This window comes from Falco punctatus (assembly GCF_963210335.1).
Source record: "Falco punctatus genome assembly, chromosome: 13".
Lineage (NCBI taxonomy): Eukaryota > Metazoa > Chordata > Aves > Falconiformes > Falconidae > Falco > Falco punctatus.
In genome coordinates this window covers 2,684,837-2,701,990 of record NC_137593.1, presented here as the reverse complement: position 1 = coordinate 2,701,990, position 17,154 = coordinate 2,684,837, and the positions used below count along the sequence as shown (strand labels likewise).

Sequence of the window (17,154 nt, the reverse complement as noted above, 5' to 3'; positions counted from 1 at the left end):
CGCTGCCCGTCCCCGCTGCCGCCCCCCGGAGATGCCCCGGGAAAGTTGTACCTCCTCCGGCCCCCCGCTTCCTGCAGGCACCGCCGCACCGGGCTGGGGGGCGCGTACCCCTCCTCAGCGCGACCCCACGCCGCCCCAGCGCCACCGGGTGCCGGTCCCGGGAGGTGGGGGGGGCATCCCCACCGCGATCCCCCCGCGCCGAGCCCGGCTCCCCCGGCACGGCCGCGGCCGAGCAGCGAGTCACCGCCCCGTGGGCAGCCGCGCCCGCCGCCCGCCCGCCCGGTCCTCCGCCCTCCCGGCCCCGGGACTCACCGAGGCGGGGCTGGCCCGCTGGCCCCGCTCCTGCTCCCGGCACTGCAGCCCGGCCAGGTGCCTCTCCAGGGCCGCCCAGTCCATAGCCGGCGGCTGCGGCTCCCGAGGGGGCTGCGCCCCGCCGCCCCGCCGCCCGCCCGCCGCCCGCCGCTCCTGCGGGGGTACCGGCGGCGGGCGCTGGGGCTGGGGCGGCCGCGGGCGGGAGGCGGCGGGGCGGCGGGGCGCGGCGGCGGCGGGGGAGCCGCTCCGGCGGGCGGGCGCGGCGCGGCAGCGGGCATCGCCGGCGGGGCAGCGCGGCGGCGGCCGGCGCGCCGGCGGGGAGGGCAGGTAGCCCCCGTCCTCCTCCTCCTCCTCCTCCGAGTCCTCCAGCGCCGCCAGGTCCAGGCTGCTGGGGGACGGCGAGGACTTGCCCTCCGAGCACGGCGTGGCTTTGCTGGAGTTGGACTCCGAGCTGGAGCGGCTGCTGCCGGCGTCGCTCCCTAAATCCATCCCATCCTCCCGGGAGTCCTGCCGGAGAGAAGCGAGAGGCGCCCGTCAGACAAACCGGGACCCGGCCCTGCCCGCCGGGCACGGGAACCGCCGGCCCGGGGCGGGCCGCCCGCCTCGCCGGGGCCGCCCCCGCAGCACCGGAGCCGCCGCTGCAGCCGCCGCGGGGCGGCCCCGGGCCGGGGCGGGGAGGAGGCGGCCCCGCGCGCGCAGCGCCCTCCGCGGGCGGCAGCGGGAGGAGCGGGCGGGGGGCGGCGCTCGGGGGGGCCGGGAACAGCCGCCGTGGCGCCCGCAGCCCCCGCCCCGCTGCCTGCGGGCAGGGTGCGCAGCGCCTGCCCCGGGCTCCCCGCGTGGCTCTGCCGGGAGAAGCGCCGGTGGCCGGGAGGGCGCCTTGCGCCATCGCTCTGCGCCGGGCTCGGGGGGCCCGGCTTCGCGTGGGGCTTCGCGTGGGCTCGGTCACTCGTTACCAGTGCCACCACCAGTGCCACCCCCAGTGCCACCCCCAGGGTGCACACGGGCACGCGTGGCGCATCGCCGCTTCCCGCACTCTCCCGTTTCTTTCCTTTTCTTTTTTGGCATTAATTTCAACATAACTAGTTAAGAGGGGCCTATAAATAACTGCTAAAAAAAAAAAAAGCTAAAAACCCTAATTTACTTGATATATTCTGGGTCACTGAAGCCAAGTTTAACGTGCAAATGTTCCCATTCCCAAATCCATTTGAAGAAGAGCTTTCCAGGCTGCGTGGCCGAAATGGGGAGCATTAATCATGTGGCAGAGCACCCCCGGAACGGTCTTTGGGAGACACGGCAGCATCCAGCTGGCAGGTCCCTACAGACCCAGGCCAGCAGATACAGGGACTAAGGAGAATATTGGGGATGTATTCCCGCAGCCCTGGGGTCTGGCAGAGGGAGAGCCAGCAACTAGTCTTAATTAAATTCAACCATTTAATTGGATTGAGTGTTTATTTTTTGGCAGAAATAGGAAAACTATGTAAGAAACGCATCCTCAAGGTTGCGCGGGGTTTAGAGCTGTCCGGTGGGGTGGGGTGGCGGGGTGATACCAAGCAGTGGTACACACGCCAGAGCGTGTCTGTGGCACAGACACCCGGGGGGGGGCAGGGGTCTGGCGTGGCAGTACTGGGGGTCCCCTCCTCTACGGTTTCCTGCTCCATACCATGTCTGCATGCCGGTGGTCCAGCCTGGTTTGTCGCTTCACCCAAAGGGGGTAAAAGGGAGGAAGGAGGGAACATCTGCAGCCAGTTAACTCCCGTGGTGGCTTTTGAACTCCTCGCTACGCAGCTGTTCATCCCAAGGAGTGGCAGAGCCGCACTGGAGGCCATGCCTACGCTGCCGACCTGCGAGACTTATTTAACCCCCATCTCTTTGGTAGCAGTGCCCGAGTGCCATGGAGGGCCATGACTTCAGTCCCAGGAACCCGTGCAGGGTACCAAAAACGCAACGGCACAACGCAGACAGAAAGGAGATTTGTGTAACCTGCCGGGAGCTGGGGCAGACTTGGGCTGAACTGGTTTAGGTGGCATGGAGACACCTGCTTTTTGCTCAGCTAAGCGTGCCCCGTGGGGCCAGTGACCCTGGCTCCTATCCACAGCTTGGAAGGATAAAACAGGAGTATGACACACGGTGAACAGCAGTACAGCTTATTTGGCCAAGGTGATATTAACCTCTCTGGTTAAGTGTCTCTACCAGGTGCTCTCCAGGTTACCAGCACAGATTATCCCAAGTTACTCTCATGTTAACCAAGAGTATCCATGTTCAGGGCTGCATCCCTCCTCCCCGCTCGGTCCCTGCTTGCCTCCCAGGCTCCTGGCACTTGTGGTTGGGACTTATAAAATCAGTTACCGTGTAAAATGCAGTTTTAAAGATAATTCCAACAAATGACAGGAAGCAAAGAGTTAAGCCTCGATGCTGGAAAAGGATTATATTGGCAAAAGTTTTTACCAGTTGCACACCTATAAGTTTAGGAGGAGGATGGCATTTGACATACTTTGCAGGGCGCAATTCTTTATTTGAGTCTATTTTAGTGTCGCCACCACCCTAAAAAGCAAATATCTGCTGAGCGAAGCGGAGGAGCTGCCTCATTGTCTCCAGTCTGGCAGTCACAAGCTGTGGAAAGCTTTATTTATAGGAGCTCATGGTGTGCCTGTGTGCTGCTTTGGGCTGGGGTACAGTTAATTTTCTTCACGGCGGCCGGCACTGGCCGTGTCTGGGGTTTGTGGCGGGCACACCGTCGATAACCCCGGGATGCTCAGTCCCTGCTGAGCAGCGCTCACACAGAGCCCAGGGCTCTGCTGCTCCTCACCCCACCCCACGGCGAGCGGGCTGGGGGGCGCCGGGAGCTGGGGGGACCCGGCCGGGACAGCTGACCCCCCTGACCCCAGGGTACCCCAGACCACATGGCGTCACGCTCAGCACGTACAGCTGGGGGAGAAGGAGGAAGGGGGGACGCTGGGAGTGGTGGCCTTTGCCTTCCCAGCGCCCGTTCCACGCAGAGCCCGGCTCTGCTGGGGATGTACATAAAGACCTGCCCACCCGTGGGAAGCGGCGACAGAATTCCTTGGGTTGCTTTGCTTGCGCACTCGGCCTTTGCTTCAGCTATTGAACTGCCTTTATCTCAGCCACCAGTTTTCTCACTGTTACCCTCCCGATTCTCCCCCCCATCCCACTGCGGGGGAGCGAGCGAGCAGCTGAGCGGGGCCGAGTTGCCAGCCGGGGTTACACCACGACAACCTGATCGATTCGGAAGATTTCTTCAATGCAAGGAGAGCATTGATAACATCTCGTGGAAGATGAGAGCTCCCCTCCTCTGTAGTACATCGAATTTCCCAGTGCAGCACCAGCCCGTGATGCCCAGAGGGGCACGTTGTGGGTGGCAGCCACCTCCCACTGCAAACGTGCCGGTTCTGGGTGCAACAAGGCTTTTCCAGCCACGGTGAGCACCGTTCAGCCAACGCGGCTGGCTCGGTTGCCTCCCCGGCCCTGCTTCTCCACACTGCCAGACCTTGCAACAGCCTGCCCGCTGCCCTGTCTTCACACGACGGTGTTCTCTCATGAGGTTAACAAGAATACACGTGTCTGATGATTTTCTAAGTTTTTCTCTTTTTTTTTTTTTTTTTTTACTTTTCTTCATAGCAGACAGATACGATCATTTTTAATCTTGTGCTAAGCCCTCTACATTTCTAATTATATGTGGAGAGTATATTTCCACTCGACCATTCACAAGAAGAAACCAGATATTGTTATTCAAAACACATATGTAATTTATCTCATTTACAAGCCCACATGAAATAGGTTGCTTCTCCAATGCAATGAAAAACTTGAAATTCATTTGAATTTTTAAGGGTGAAGAGTGTGAACACAAGCCCTTGTAGATGAAAGAACATGCTTTACAGTTATTTTATTCAGTGTAAAGAAGGTTTTAGTACAAGTAAGGCATGTTGAGTTTATTCTGAAACAGAAATATATCAAAAATAAGATACTTATTATTTTCATGGGATGAATGCAGTGCTGTTTTAAAAGCCAGTTTGCATATTATCATAAGCTATTAGATTTATTTCTTTTTACCATTTTGGCACTATACTAACCCCATTCTAAAATGCATTTTATGTTCTTTCTCTTTCTCTTGTGCTAAATTGCAGAAGCTTTTGGGTCAGGGAAGGAAGGCAGGCAAGCAGGGAAGTCACAACCCCCCTGAAGCTGCCTCCTTCTCCTGGCCTTCACAGACATCATCCAACTCCCTAAGTATGAGAACACCTCCTCCGGCTGGGTCCTCACCTCCCCCACTGCTCAGCACCCTCCTGAGCTCCCGAACCCTAAGCAGCCCCGCACAGGACGTGCTGCCCGATGCAGGCGGTGAGATGGGAGCAGAGGGCCACAAAGCCCACCTGCCCCACCAGAAAACCGGTGAGTCCCTGGCATCAGTCAGTCCTCGGATACCCAAGGCAGCCAGCTAGTGATGGCTTTGAGCACAGTCAGTAGCGAATGATGACATTTGATCTGATATTTTCTTAACCAAATGCTTTGGATTGTGACTTTTCAAAAAGTTTGGATTTTTCCCAGCTTTGAAAGTCTGGCTTTCCTGCCAGCTTGTCCATTTAGTCTCCCCTCTCCTAGAGGAGCCCCAGCCAGATGCTCTCCAGGTGGGCTAGTTCAGTTTGGGCTGCGTTTCAAGGGAAAAGGACAGAACTGCAGCCTCTGGGTACTTTCAGCTGAAACTGGATGGTGTTCCTCATAGTGAATGGGTTTGCTGCTCATACTTGTGCAACGTGGAGCCCACCGAGAGCCCGAGGTTAGACCCAGAACCAGTCCAAAGAAACTGTGTGTAAAAGTCTGGCTGGGGTTTCTGAGGGGATTTCTCTTTAATTGACTTCCACGCAGAGCTGACTGCTGTCATTATGCAGGCAGGGACTTGCTGGGGAAATGTGGACCCACCTGCCCCAAGATAGCACAGGAAAGCATCGTTTCCTTTGAACACGAAGAATTTATGCTTCCCACTACCCCTAAAGAGGAAAAGAACTGCACTGAGATCAATGCACATTTCCTTTTCATAGGACAACCACTCTGTAAGTATTTCTGGTTTTTGTCATCCTACGGGCAGGAGAAAGGCTGTCAGCATTTGCCTGGAGTCCATGTTGGACCCCAACACACACCTAAGTGAGCATAGGCCCCCAAAAATCAGAGAGCCAATATATTCCTTGGTCCCTGAACTGGCTATTTGTATTCAGGACCTTTTTTTTTTACCCATTCCTCCTCTCCTATAGAAGTTTTCTTCCACACATTTTGTGGGTCTGTTGCTGCTGAACATGCTGTGGAGGTATTCTAATCTTTCATTACAAATAACGCATCTGCCAACTTTTGCTTAAAGCGTAAGCCAAGTGCAATAGCTGTGGTTTATTCTTCCTAAGCCTGCAGGAGCCAGAAGGGTCCCTGGCTTCATTCACGCCACCGCCTTAATTCTCAGGCATCTTTAAAACATCTGCCCTGGTAAATGTTCCCTGTTCCAGGAACCACAGCTGTACCCAGCTGGCCATGGCCCAGCTTGCTGGCACTGTCTAGGGAGGAGGAAGAGGGAAGGGAGCCTGCAAGCTGCCTCCATCCAGGGTGTCCCTCGGCAGCACCGGCCCGTGTACCCCCCCATTTTCTGCCCACAGCTCAGGATGGGCATTACACCATTTCCAAGGAAAAAAAACCCTGCTTTTTTTGGTGTGAAGAGGAGCCTTGTTCTGTCCTGCCTGCAGCACACAGATACCATGGTGACAGACACCTTCCAAGATTACGAAAGCAAACAGGAACTCATGAATTTGTGTTTTAAGGCCAAATTATATATAGGAGCAATACACACTTGACATCTGTCACTGTTTCCTATTAGTACCCTTTGCTTGATTAATCCCCCGCAGCCAGCCTAGCCCCCGGTTGGTGCTGGGAGGAACCACTCACGCTTTCTGAGCTCTACTGGAGAGGTTTAGCAAACTCCTGTGCAAGACAGCCCTGGCTTGCTGCCTGCCCGAGATGGGCCATGCCGTGCCGTGCCGTGCCAGCCTCCCATGGATGTCTTGCAGCACATGGGAGAGCGCAGGACAAGCTGCACCAAGGTCCCACCACTAGCTACCAGAGGTGCCAGGGACAACTGCAGGAGGATGGAAGCACGACTTGGCAACGTTGGACTATTCCTCTCGTTGTGTTCAGCTGCAGCTGGTGTTATTTAACTATTTGCCCAGGTGATGCTGAGAGTCCCAGATACAACCGATTTGGCAGACTGGTGCCTCTAAAATAATTCCCACAGACATCAGAGTAGGCGGCAGAATGAAAAAAGGTCAAATTTAAGCTCAAATGCTGCTGGGAAAAGGAATGTATCACTCATACAGAAGTGATGACTATAATGCATTTATAAATACACCCGTGGCAGAGGTGCTATTCCCTCCATCAGCTGTCCTCGCTGCTGCAGGCAGGACCCGCGCCTCTGCTGTCCCTTGCTCAGCCATGCAGCCAGGCACCAATGCCTTGTATTATTTTTTACGTGCCCTATCTGTTATTCTACTGACCACAAGTTCTCACCTGTAAGATTTTCCCACCTCATGGGATTTCTGCTGTTCTGGGAGCAGCCTGGGATGGGGTTTTGCTCAGTGCTTTGGTTATAGGGAGCATTTGAGCGCTGTTTAAGTGCTGCGTGACTCCTGGGGCTGGCAGCATACATCCACAACCAGTAAATAAAACCAGAAAAGGAAGAAAACGAGATTGCTTTGGCTTGAGAGTAGCAGGGGAAGAGCCTCGTGATGAAAATGCTTGAAAGCAGTCTACAGATCAGAACAGAAATTCGGTGATCCCTTCAGAGGGATAAATATTTCAGAAGAGTGGGTGCACATCCAGACCGCTGCTACAGCTCCAGCCCTGTGCAGTGTGGTCCTCAGCACCTTCACAAACTTTCAAAACCTCGAGCAACCAAATGCCCTTGCGTGCTGCTGACTTGCCGCATTTGAGATAAACTGGCACTGCATCTCGTATTTCAAACATTTTTTTACTGATTTTACTAAATGCTTATTCATACATCAAAGGGTGTCTCCCCTCCAAAAATCACAGATAACATCCCGCAGTCCCTCCACACTCGGGTTATCCCTATCATAGGCCAGAATCCTGATGGTTTAGCTTTGGGACTTAGAAGCACAAGGATGCTGCATGGCTCCATGTTTCCCAGCCAGCCCTGTGCAACTCTGCAACGAGACTCCAGCAACAAACGAAACACACAAAACACATAAAATAATGCCATTTCCTTTAAAAACTAACAGGATGAGGCACTCACCGGCAGCCTGGTGGGGCATGGAGATGGGGGCTGGCCAGCTCCATCCCTCCCTGGGCAGCTGCAGCCTCCCTGGGGGAGCTGGGGGCCACGGCACAGCGCAGTGTACGTGGCTGCCAGCAAAACCTTTGCGGGAATTGTTTTTGTGCATTGCCGTTTGGATTTGCAGGTTTAACTATTTAAATTTAGCAAATTAATCCTTTGCTTAATTTAGAGGGGGGATAAGGGGGGAGGGAAATCACACGAGGCAGCAAGAGTCTGAGTGATTACGCTCTCATTAAAGCTCCTCTGCTGTCAGAGGAGGTAACAGAGGCGGAGGAGAGGGATAACGGCAGTGTCTCAGAACTAATACCCTCTTAGGTTGTTTTCATCTTTTTTGGCTCTGTCAGGCACCAGTTCCCCATACTGGTATTCAATTCTTGCAGCAAGAAAAGCTGCCGGGATGGCTCAGCCTCTGCCAGGGCTTCCCTCGCCGAGGCCCAGAGGACCCCAGACCCCCCGTAGCTCTTCTCCACCCCACTGGGCTCACAGCACGGGGACTGTGGCTGCCGCTGTCTACGATGGCCACACCAATGCCGCTGCGACAGTATAAAGGCTGCACAAATGGCCATTACTGGTGTCCTAACACACCTGCGAAGACCACCTCGCCTCCCACCCTTTGTACAAATTGGAGAATAAAGAAGATGGTCCTGCCCAAACTGGTTTTCCTCTAAATAATTTGCTGCAGGATGGAGGATGAATGAACCAAGTGGATGAAAAGGGGCGAGCTTTTCAAACAGCCTCTCTTACATATCTAATTTAACTCTTTTTATATGCATCTCTGACCAAACTCAACGACAAATTCACAGTCTGACATCTGGGGAATACTCAAAAAGGTAATGGTGGGGAAGGAAGAAGAAAGGGCACGCCTCCGTTTTCAGCAGCACTCACCATGCCTTTCTGCTTCTCAGTGGATTATGAAGGAGAAAGCAAGGAAGGAAAACAATCCCCTTAAATTAAAATTATTTCTTGACCATTTTAGTATAGTAGAACAGAAAAGGGCTGAAATCTCTTGAGATCTGTCATTCAGGAGACCAAAGTGGCGCCAGCCAGGATAACTAATTTTATTCCCAAATACTGTGAAATGTGCTGATACACACACCAGAGGGTTTATCACTGCTTCAGCAAGGCGAGGATTACCACCTGAATATGTTTAAACTGAAATTATGCTGAAATCAGTAGGAAGTGAATTCTGCCTCACTGCTTTAACAAAGGTGCATTTAAAGGCAACTACCAAAAATACCCTTCAAGGAGTAAATGGGTTGCAATTAAGTTATTACCAGTCCGGTGCCAGCATTCCCCAAGGACTGCTTGGATAATGGTTATCTCCAGGTGAAGAGTTCTGATTATCCCTTCTCCTTCAACTCCTCCTGGTGTGGATGTCCATCTCCTCCAGCCTGCCCTGGCCATGCCCATCCCCTCCAGCACGACACCACCCAACGCATCTGACACATCTGACTGTCCTGCTGTCCTCGGGTGAAGCATGTGCCATCTTGGGGACTGGGAAGCTGAGATGGGTTGATGCAGATGTGCTTGGTACCTTAGAAACCTGATCATCATCCCTCCTTCTCCTCCTCGTCTCAGCCAAGCCAGAATTATGTCTGCTATCCCCTATTTTTCCAACAAGGACACGTGGCTGGGGTTGACTGACACTCGCGAGGTTACGAATTCCTCTTTCCTTCTGTTATCCAGCCTGCCAGGGCTGCTTCCCTGTGCCAGTTCCCCTCCGGCAGGCACAGGAGGGCTGGTAAACAAAAAGCAAGGTCAACAGGGATCCTCCTTATCTGTCAAAAGGCCTCTGGAATTCGGTGCAATCATCAAGCTGTGGGGGAAAAAAATGCCCTTTTATAAACTGGTTCCACAGGCATGTGGGTAAGGAATGCGGGTAGGGAAATAGCTGAAATACTTCAAATGCACGACTCCACAACAGTGCTGCTGCATCTTAATATTTATGTTGGTTACTAAATGCATTAACTCACAGATTTTAACATGTGCGGAGAAGGTTTATGCAGTGTTTCTGCACAGAAACCCCTCCTGCCCACAATCCTTTGGGCAGAACTGCTGCTGCCCCGCAGATGTGTGGGGCAAGGGCTATGGGACCAGGGGAATGGAATCAGCCCCTTAATTAATTTTCAATGAGGAGAGCGATATCTGCCTCGGGAGCCTTTGGGTATCATAGCTGGGGCTGGAAAGTAATTATTAACAAAACCAGGGAGAACTGCGCTCGGTCAGTATCGCAGCAGATTTCATCCCAGCTGGCTGAGCTGGGACTGGTCACGTTTAGAGCAAGAACCAACATTCAGGAATTTCTCCCAACTTTTTGTGCACACCAGATGATCCAGCCCACTGCCTGATTTCGGGCCGAGAATTTTTTTCTGGGACTGTAAATATCTTACAGTGAATCATTTCTTGCCCAACCCTATTAAATGAGAGTCACAGAAAATGGTTTGGAGAAATAGTTAGGCTAGTCCTTGCACAGTCACGCAATTTCTTCCCAAGACTAATACATACCAAGGAGTTTTACCATCCCTTCACTGCTCAGCTCAGGGGCGGATGCAGGCTACACATAAATAAACCCAGCCTAAAGCAGCCACAGCCAGGGACACGGAGGGAACCTCTGCACCAGGAGAGGGGAAGGTGCAGTTAATTACTGCTGAAAGAGATATTGCTGCAGGTGCCCTTCAAAGGGTGGGATCTGGTTCCATCAATCTGCTCAATTACCACTTAATTTTGAGCCTACAACTGTTGCTGATTCCCAGTTTCCAGTCAAGGGCAATTATCTTTTGTTATTTCTTTGTCTCTGCATCTTTACGAGCCCATATACATTTAGATGCAGTTCAGGTTTACAGCAGTACATACCGCTGCTTTGCTTTTCTCTAGTGATTTATGATATGCTTAATACAGCCATTCGCAGCAATGCAATATTAACATAACAGTTCAATAAACAGGCTAAGGATGAACTGTTTTGAGTTTGCTTTTTTTTCCCTTTCCTCTCAGTTTCAGGGATGAGACCAAACTCCCTGCACGGCCTTCTCCTACACAGCTTTTCCTAGCATTTATTTTGCTAGAGGCAGCATGGTGCCAGGTGGCGTGGGCTGGTCAGTGGGATGCCCGCAGTGCGCACTGGGGGTGTGTGTGTCCGTGTCTCCCCCCTTTGCTCTCCCTTTCTGCTTCAGCTGATGACAGAGTGAGCCATCTCATCTTCGCAAGGGCATCGCTGAGACCACCGACCCATTTCTTGTGGCCTGGGACAGAGCCAGCAGCCTCCCCAAGCATCTCCCTGCAGTTATCCCCAAAACCTGGCTCGGGATGCTGCGCCCGTGGGGCAGCCCCATAGCAGCAGGGACAATGGCAGAGCCCAAAAAGGCAGCAAAGGGTGTCAGAACCTGCAGCTGCATAGTCACAGATTCCTTTCAAGCACCAAAGGAGAATTGCTTTCCAAAATATATGTGCATGCTTAACAGCCGCCTGTTAGAGGGCAAATTTCAGTTTGAAAGCTTTCCCTCCGTCATCCCTTGGGTTGCAGAAGACTAAACAGATTGCAAATATGGAAAGCCCAGGAAAACCTTATCTGTTATCACACCTAACAGCTCTGCACTCATTCAAAGGCTGATCGCTGGCTTTTTACCTGCTTGGTTTTGCAAAACATACCAAAGAGCTGATGGCCATAGATTTCTAATGTACCACATTAGCAATCTGGTCACCCAGCACTGGGAAGTATTTTGGTACTCATCTGTATTCAAAGAAAGAGAGGTAACTTCAAAAAACCCAAAACCTCCCACATGACACGCAAAACCAGGGAAAATAAAATATGTAACTACAGCAAATGTAGCTGTGAGGAAACAAGCCCTCTTGCCTGATGATGAATTATACTTTGCTTGCAACAGATGCAGCTCTTTATATTTGTTTTCTGCATAAATCTACATATTAGCCTGAAAGCAACTGTACGTGCTTTGTCTTGCCTTGGTTCCATCACTCACTGCTCTTTTCAGCTGATTGCCTTTGAGTGCGGGGCTTTGCTCTGGCAAATGGCCCCATTTTGTGGCTTTTCCAGCCCCAAAATCACAACGAGGGAGCAGGCGAACATTTGCTGCATGCATGGTGGAGCTCATGATCTTTCTTCTTCTGCTGGCCATTGGTTTCTGCCAAGGGAGACGGCACCTCCCCAGCCCCGAGCCATGGGCAGAGGTAGCACCCAAGGAAGCATGGAGGGACAAGCTGGGGTGGGTGCTGTGCCTGCATGACCCAGTGCCAGAGACAGGAGCTGCTGCAAGAGCCGTGGCTCCTGTTCTGCAATTCAATTTATATCATCTATAATTTATTGCGTGATGCCAACCAGACAGCTTCCCTGGAGCTGGGATGACCGGTGAGATGGCTGTTGGCGTACTGCAGCTGCAGCTGGGCTGGCAGCAAATCCCCAGTGCAGATGGGCAGTGGGTTCACCCCAGGAGCCTTATTCCCTAAGAAAAGATGGAAGTGGGAGCATGCATGGGGTGCAGGTAGTAGGAGGAATATTCTGCAATCTCAGCCAGAAAAGGTGAAAAGGATAGGTATTGAATATAATTATCTTATTAAACTGTGAGCCCATGTTTTCAGCTTTTCTTAATCTTGTTTAACACTACTGGTGTCAAGTTAAATTATTTTTAATTGTTTTTACAAAATGTATCTGATGAATTTATTGTTTTCTCTATAGGATCTCCTGGAACATAATTCTCCAAGAGAATTTATTTTCCTCTCCTCTAAGGAGTCTTATTTAATATCTGTGCACTGGAAATTGAAGCAACGAAGCAAGTAAACAAAATAATGGGCACAGCCTCGTCCTACAGCCACGGTGAGCAACCTTACCCTCATAAGCAAGAGCCTGGCTTGTTTTGCTCCTTCCCAGGATCCTACCTGTGCTTGCCAGCCTAAGGAGCTCCTGCTGACCCAGAGCCTGTCCCCTGCCCTCGGGAAGGCTCAGGGATAATCCCCTTTACTGGTGTCTGGTGGGAGGGAAGGCAGCTCCATCCCTGCCAAGGGCTCACTGGGTGGGTGCTCAGGTAAAAGCCAGGTGAAATGAGGGATGTCTTTGAGGCTGAATTTAACAACTGAAACAAACCATCACAATTTTGCAGGGTGAAAGCATTGCCTACAGGCAGCTAAGGGGCCCAGGAAAGCATGCAGGGAAGTCACTGGCACTGGCGACAGCGGAAAGGACAAGGGTACCAACAGTCCCCGCTCCCACTGGTCCCATAAAGCCATTTTCCATTGCAGAGAACGGGTGCAGAAACCCTTGTCAAAGTGCATTTAAATAAGGTTAGGGAACCGTAAGTTCTCGCAGGTGGAGCTGAAGGCTGGGGCATTCTGGAGGGTCCCAGGTACCCGTGGCTCTGCTGTCCTGCCTGGATGGGGCATCTTCCCAACCTCTCCCTTTGCCTGTGGCATCAGGCCAAAGCCCTTTCCATGGCAGAAGGACCCCACCATTTGCAGGGACAGAGAAACATGCATTTCCTCCTCTCACACCCTCCATCCCCAATGAAAAAATCAAAAATCGAAAAGCTCTGTTTCTGGAAGCTCCCGCTATCGAGCAGCAGGTCAGAGGGATGCTGCCAAACTTGGCGCACAAATGCCAGGGTAGGACAGCAAAAAATAGAAAGCAAATTGCCACGACCTATTACTCTAGAGAAAAGATCTATTTCTGATACGTGCGCTGTTTAAACAGAGGTATTGCTAGTCGCAGGCTGTAACCCACTTAGGCAGCTTCAGGCACAAAGCAATGTCATTGCCAGCTCCTGGCTGCTTATTCACCAGTGATACCCTGGCAGACGCAGCAGCACAGAACAAGACCGATCTATGCTATCACGGAGGGAACAACATGGTACGTATTAAAAGGCTGGATTATTGGTGCACAGGGGTAATTTCCAGGTCTTTAGACTACAGCTTTGGCAGGGTGTGGGCCATTAGCCTGAGCTCCGAGCTTCCCTGTGCTGGGATGGGAAAGCAGATCCTCTCCAGTCCTGGGGACAGGGAGCTGGAGGCTGCAAGATGTGCCAGGGACACTGCCTCAGCCAACATGTGCTATGTAAACTCAACAGCATGCTGCCTTTCGCGTAAGGTATGGTGACAGGCGATATAGTCCTTTAACTTCATCTGAGTCCGTGGGGCAAGAGGTCTCCTGCCTGCAGCCACAAAGAGGATTATCACTGACAAGCTCTCCGTATTCCCCGACTTGAGCCCTGTGATGCAGCAAAGAAGAAAATCACTCAGTGTGATGGAGAGAGATGTTATTGCTGAAGGCATCTCCCCCTAGTCCTGTTCTCAGCAAGGCTTCAAGATGTAGACAGAAAACTGAGCTCGAGGTGCTGCTATTTTGGCTCAGCAATTGGCATCAGGGTTACGCTGCATCTGAGAGGCTGGCTCCCCGACAGCAGATTCAGTTCCCTACGGTCATTCCAGGATAATATCTTGAACAAACCAACTGAATCTGTTTAAATGCCTTAATAATGACCATACTGAGCGCAGGAGTTCTGAAGTGGTAGGTTTAATCTAGCTCGTGTGAGCTTATTCTGTTTATTTCACAGGACCCTCACAAGGCAGCAACTCCATCTTCAGCTATTCCTAAGCTGCAAAGTGGGCGGGCTGGGTATTTCTGTCTGTGCTGCAAGAAAGTGTGGGACCAACATTTGCATTTCTCTGCAAGAAAGCCGGGTAGCAGAGCTAAGGTAGAGAAGCACCTTTCTGCAGTACACAGTCCGATCCTACATCGATATGGAAGAAAAAACCTAAAGTTAACTCCCAGGACCGCCCCAGACTATATACATGGTAGGGCAGCATAGCACATCACTGCTGTGGATGTTTAGGTCCCCAAGGCTCATACTGCAGCCCGGGCTTCGGCAGTGGCCTGATGCTGCCAGTTTTCCCACTGGAACTGGAAGTCGGTGAAACAGAAAGTGAATAATCCTCTTAGCGGGGCTGGCGCCGGCTGCCATCACCCGTGCTGCGCTCCAATTAACACCAGTGGCTAAGCCTTGTTGGAGGTTTTGTTATTAATTACGTGAGGGAGGATTGAGCATGCTTAGTGCATGGCTGCTTGGGCTGGGAGAAAGGAGATGTCCTAAAATAACTCACAGGGGAAAAAAAAAAAATTAATGCCTTGAAAGCAGCACTGAATCAGCACTATCCTTGTGATGGAGGACAGACCCCTCCGGCCACCCCAGTGTGGTGAGGACCAGTCCCCAGTGCCTCTGCTTGTGCTGGGGCTCACCACAGACACCCCCGTAAACCAGGGCTTGGGACATGCTCCTGAAAGCCCAAAGCTGCTTTTCCCTGGAGGCGGCAGGTCTGGAAATGGCCCCAAGGTGTCTTCTCTGAGAGCTGGTGGTGTGATTGGAGCTGAGCTTTCACTTTGCCCCCCAAACCGAACGCCTTTCCCATCTATAAGTGTCAAACCCTCCACAAAATACAGCTCAAGTATTGCTTCTACATCAACATGATTTTTAAGTGGGGAGCTAACCCTTGCCACTTTTCCAAGACAACACTTAATCTACACCTGATTCTTTCAAACAGAGGGATGCGGAGTACCTTGGTTCGTGTGAATGCAATTTCTGGAGTGTCAAAGTTGCATGGCCCTCAAAGGAAAGTCTTGTTTGAAACACAGAATTTGGTATTTTTCAATGATTTTCCTCTGGGAAAATGCAAGAACCACCCCCTGCCAAACGTACAAGACAAGACGGGACTGCCGCTGCAGCATCCTCCGCTGCCTCCCCCCAGCCCAGCCGGGGAGAGGGACCCATTGCACCCACCCCGGCTGCCACCCAGCTGGTCCCACCCTGCCCTGCACCTCGGCACTCCTGTCTTGCTGCTTCTTGAATAACTCCTATGTTTTAGCACACTTGATAGCTTTTCCATTTAACAGTGAAACCCCATAAGTAATGAGAACGTGGTTAAGATAAAAGAGGCTGGCTACATTAAATAGAGAATTGCTTCAGCAGGCACAAACCAGCGCTTTTCCACAGGACTGCCAGATAAAATTGTGTGTGGCTCTAAAGGGACAGGATGCTTAAAAATAATCTGCTTTGTCCCAAATGCTTTTAAAATTGCTCAAGATTGTTACACACTGCAGAAGGAGATTTTCCCCAATTCTGCTTTGTTTTTTTTGTAACTCTTTGGGCAGAGGGAAACAGGAATATTGCTGGCACCCAAGAAGGTGCAATTCTGACAGCCCAGGGTTTGCTGCAGTGAAAAGGATTGCTCAGGCTACCCAGCTCTGAAGACATGGATGCCTTACAAGGATGGCTGAAGAAAGCACTTCTTTCCAGAAGCTGCTTTTCCCATATTTCCTGTGCCTGGAGGCTCTGTGGGAAAAACTGGACAAGGCAGGAGTGTGGGCAGGCACGTGTGCCCGGGCAGGTCTGCCTGCAGCTCCTCATGCAGGCAGCTTCCTCCCCTTATCACATTCGTCGGAACAAAAAGCGTGTAATTCTTATGTTGCAACACAATTGGAAAGAGATTAGCCTCAGAATGAGATTAGAGGAGCTATTAATTGAATGGGAATTAATAAGTGCGCAGCTCTTGGATGCTGGGGTTTAGAAAGAATTAAAATAATTCTTGCGGGGTTGGGAGGAAAAACACCTTCAAGGCTGAGGCAGGCCCGACAGACAGCACACCGCACCGGCTCTTCCCTTTCCAAGAGTATAAGCTTATTAGTGTGGTTGTGTGCTCAGTGCTCCTCGGGATCCTGTTTAAGGAGGTCAGAGGCAGAGGCGGACAGTGATAGCTGCCTACAGATCCAATTAGGAATGACTTTCCCAGCTGGCTCCTTTGCCTTTTTGCTGTCATTAACAACTCCGGACAGACCTGGTGTGTGGGGCTGGGGCAGATGGAGGAGCATTGCCCACCTCCTCCCACAGCTCCCTCAGGGCTGTCTCTCGGCTTGGGCAGAGGGAGCATCACATCTTCTCCCTCTCCACCCTAGGCATGATACCCCAGACAGTGGCACTGCTGTTCTGCCCCAGGGCATCTCCAGCCCATTTCCGAGGGATGCTAACCATTACTGGGGAGCAACAGCTGTCCCTTTCTGCAGCTCACCTGCTCTAGAAAATGCTTGAGGATTGTCTGTTCCAGGGGTAAGAGCACAGAGGAACTGGGGACAAAGCAGGAGCAGGGACAAGTCATGCTGTCAGGAGCCTGAGAAATGCCATTTCCCCAGAGTACACAGCAGGTTTGCAGAGACTCAGGACCAGAGCTCAGTTTTGCAGCCTTCACCCCTCAGGTTTTTGCTGAAATACAGCCCGGGAGCTCCCATGTTTCTGCAGGTTGTGTGCATGTAGCTTTCCAGGGATCACACATGGAGAGGAGTGATGTGCAGGCTGCTCCCTGAGGGTACACATGATTTTTCCAGGCAGTAGGCAAGTACAGCATCATGTACAGCATCACTTCTCCTCTGGCGTGGCTTCTCCTCCATGTACAGTTCTGCCAGGACTCAGTCTCACAGGGCTGTTTCCTCCCCTCCCTGTAAAAGTTATTCT

The 17,154-nt window shown here is 52.1% G+C and overlaps 1 protein-coding gene across 2 annotated transcripts in view; it reads right to left on the bottom strand.

Annotated features, from left to right (window-relative positions):
• The window catches only part of LOC308072813 (schwannomin-interacting protein 1), a gene marked incomplete at its 3' end in the record, with an annotated part of 204,589 nt that overhangs the window by 39,776 nt on the left and 147,659 nt on the right, over positions 1-17,154 (bottom strand). For both annotated transcript variants that reach the window (XM_080410232.1, XM_080410231.1), the window contains one exon: positions 313-819. In XM_080410232.1, coding sequence (XP_080266358.1) covers positions 313-819 — 507 coding nt within the window. The remainder of the gene's footprint in view (positions 1-312; positions 820-17,154) is intronic.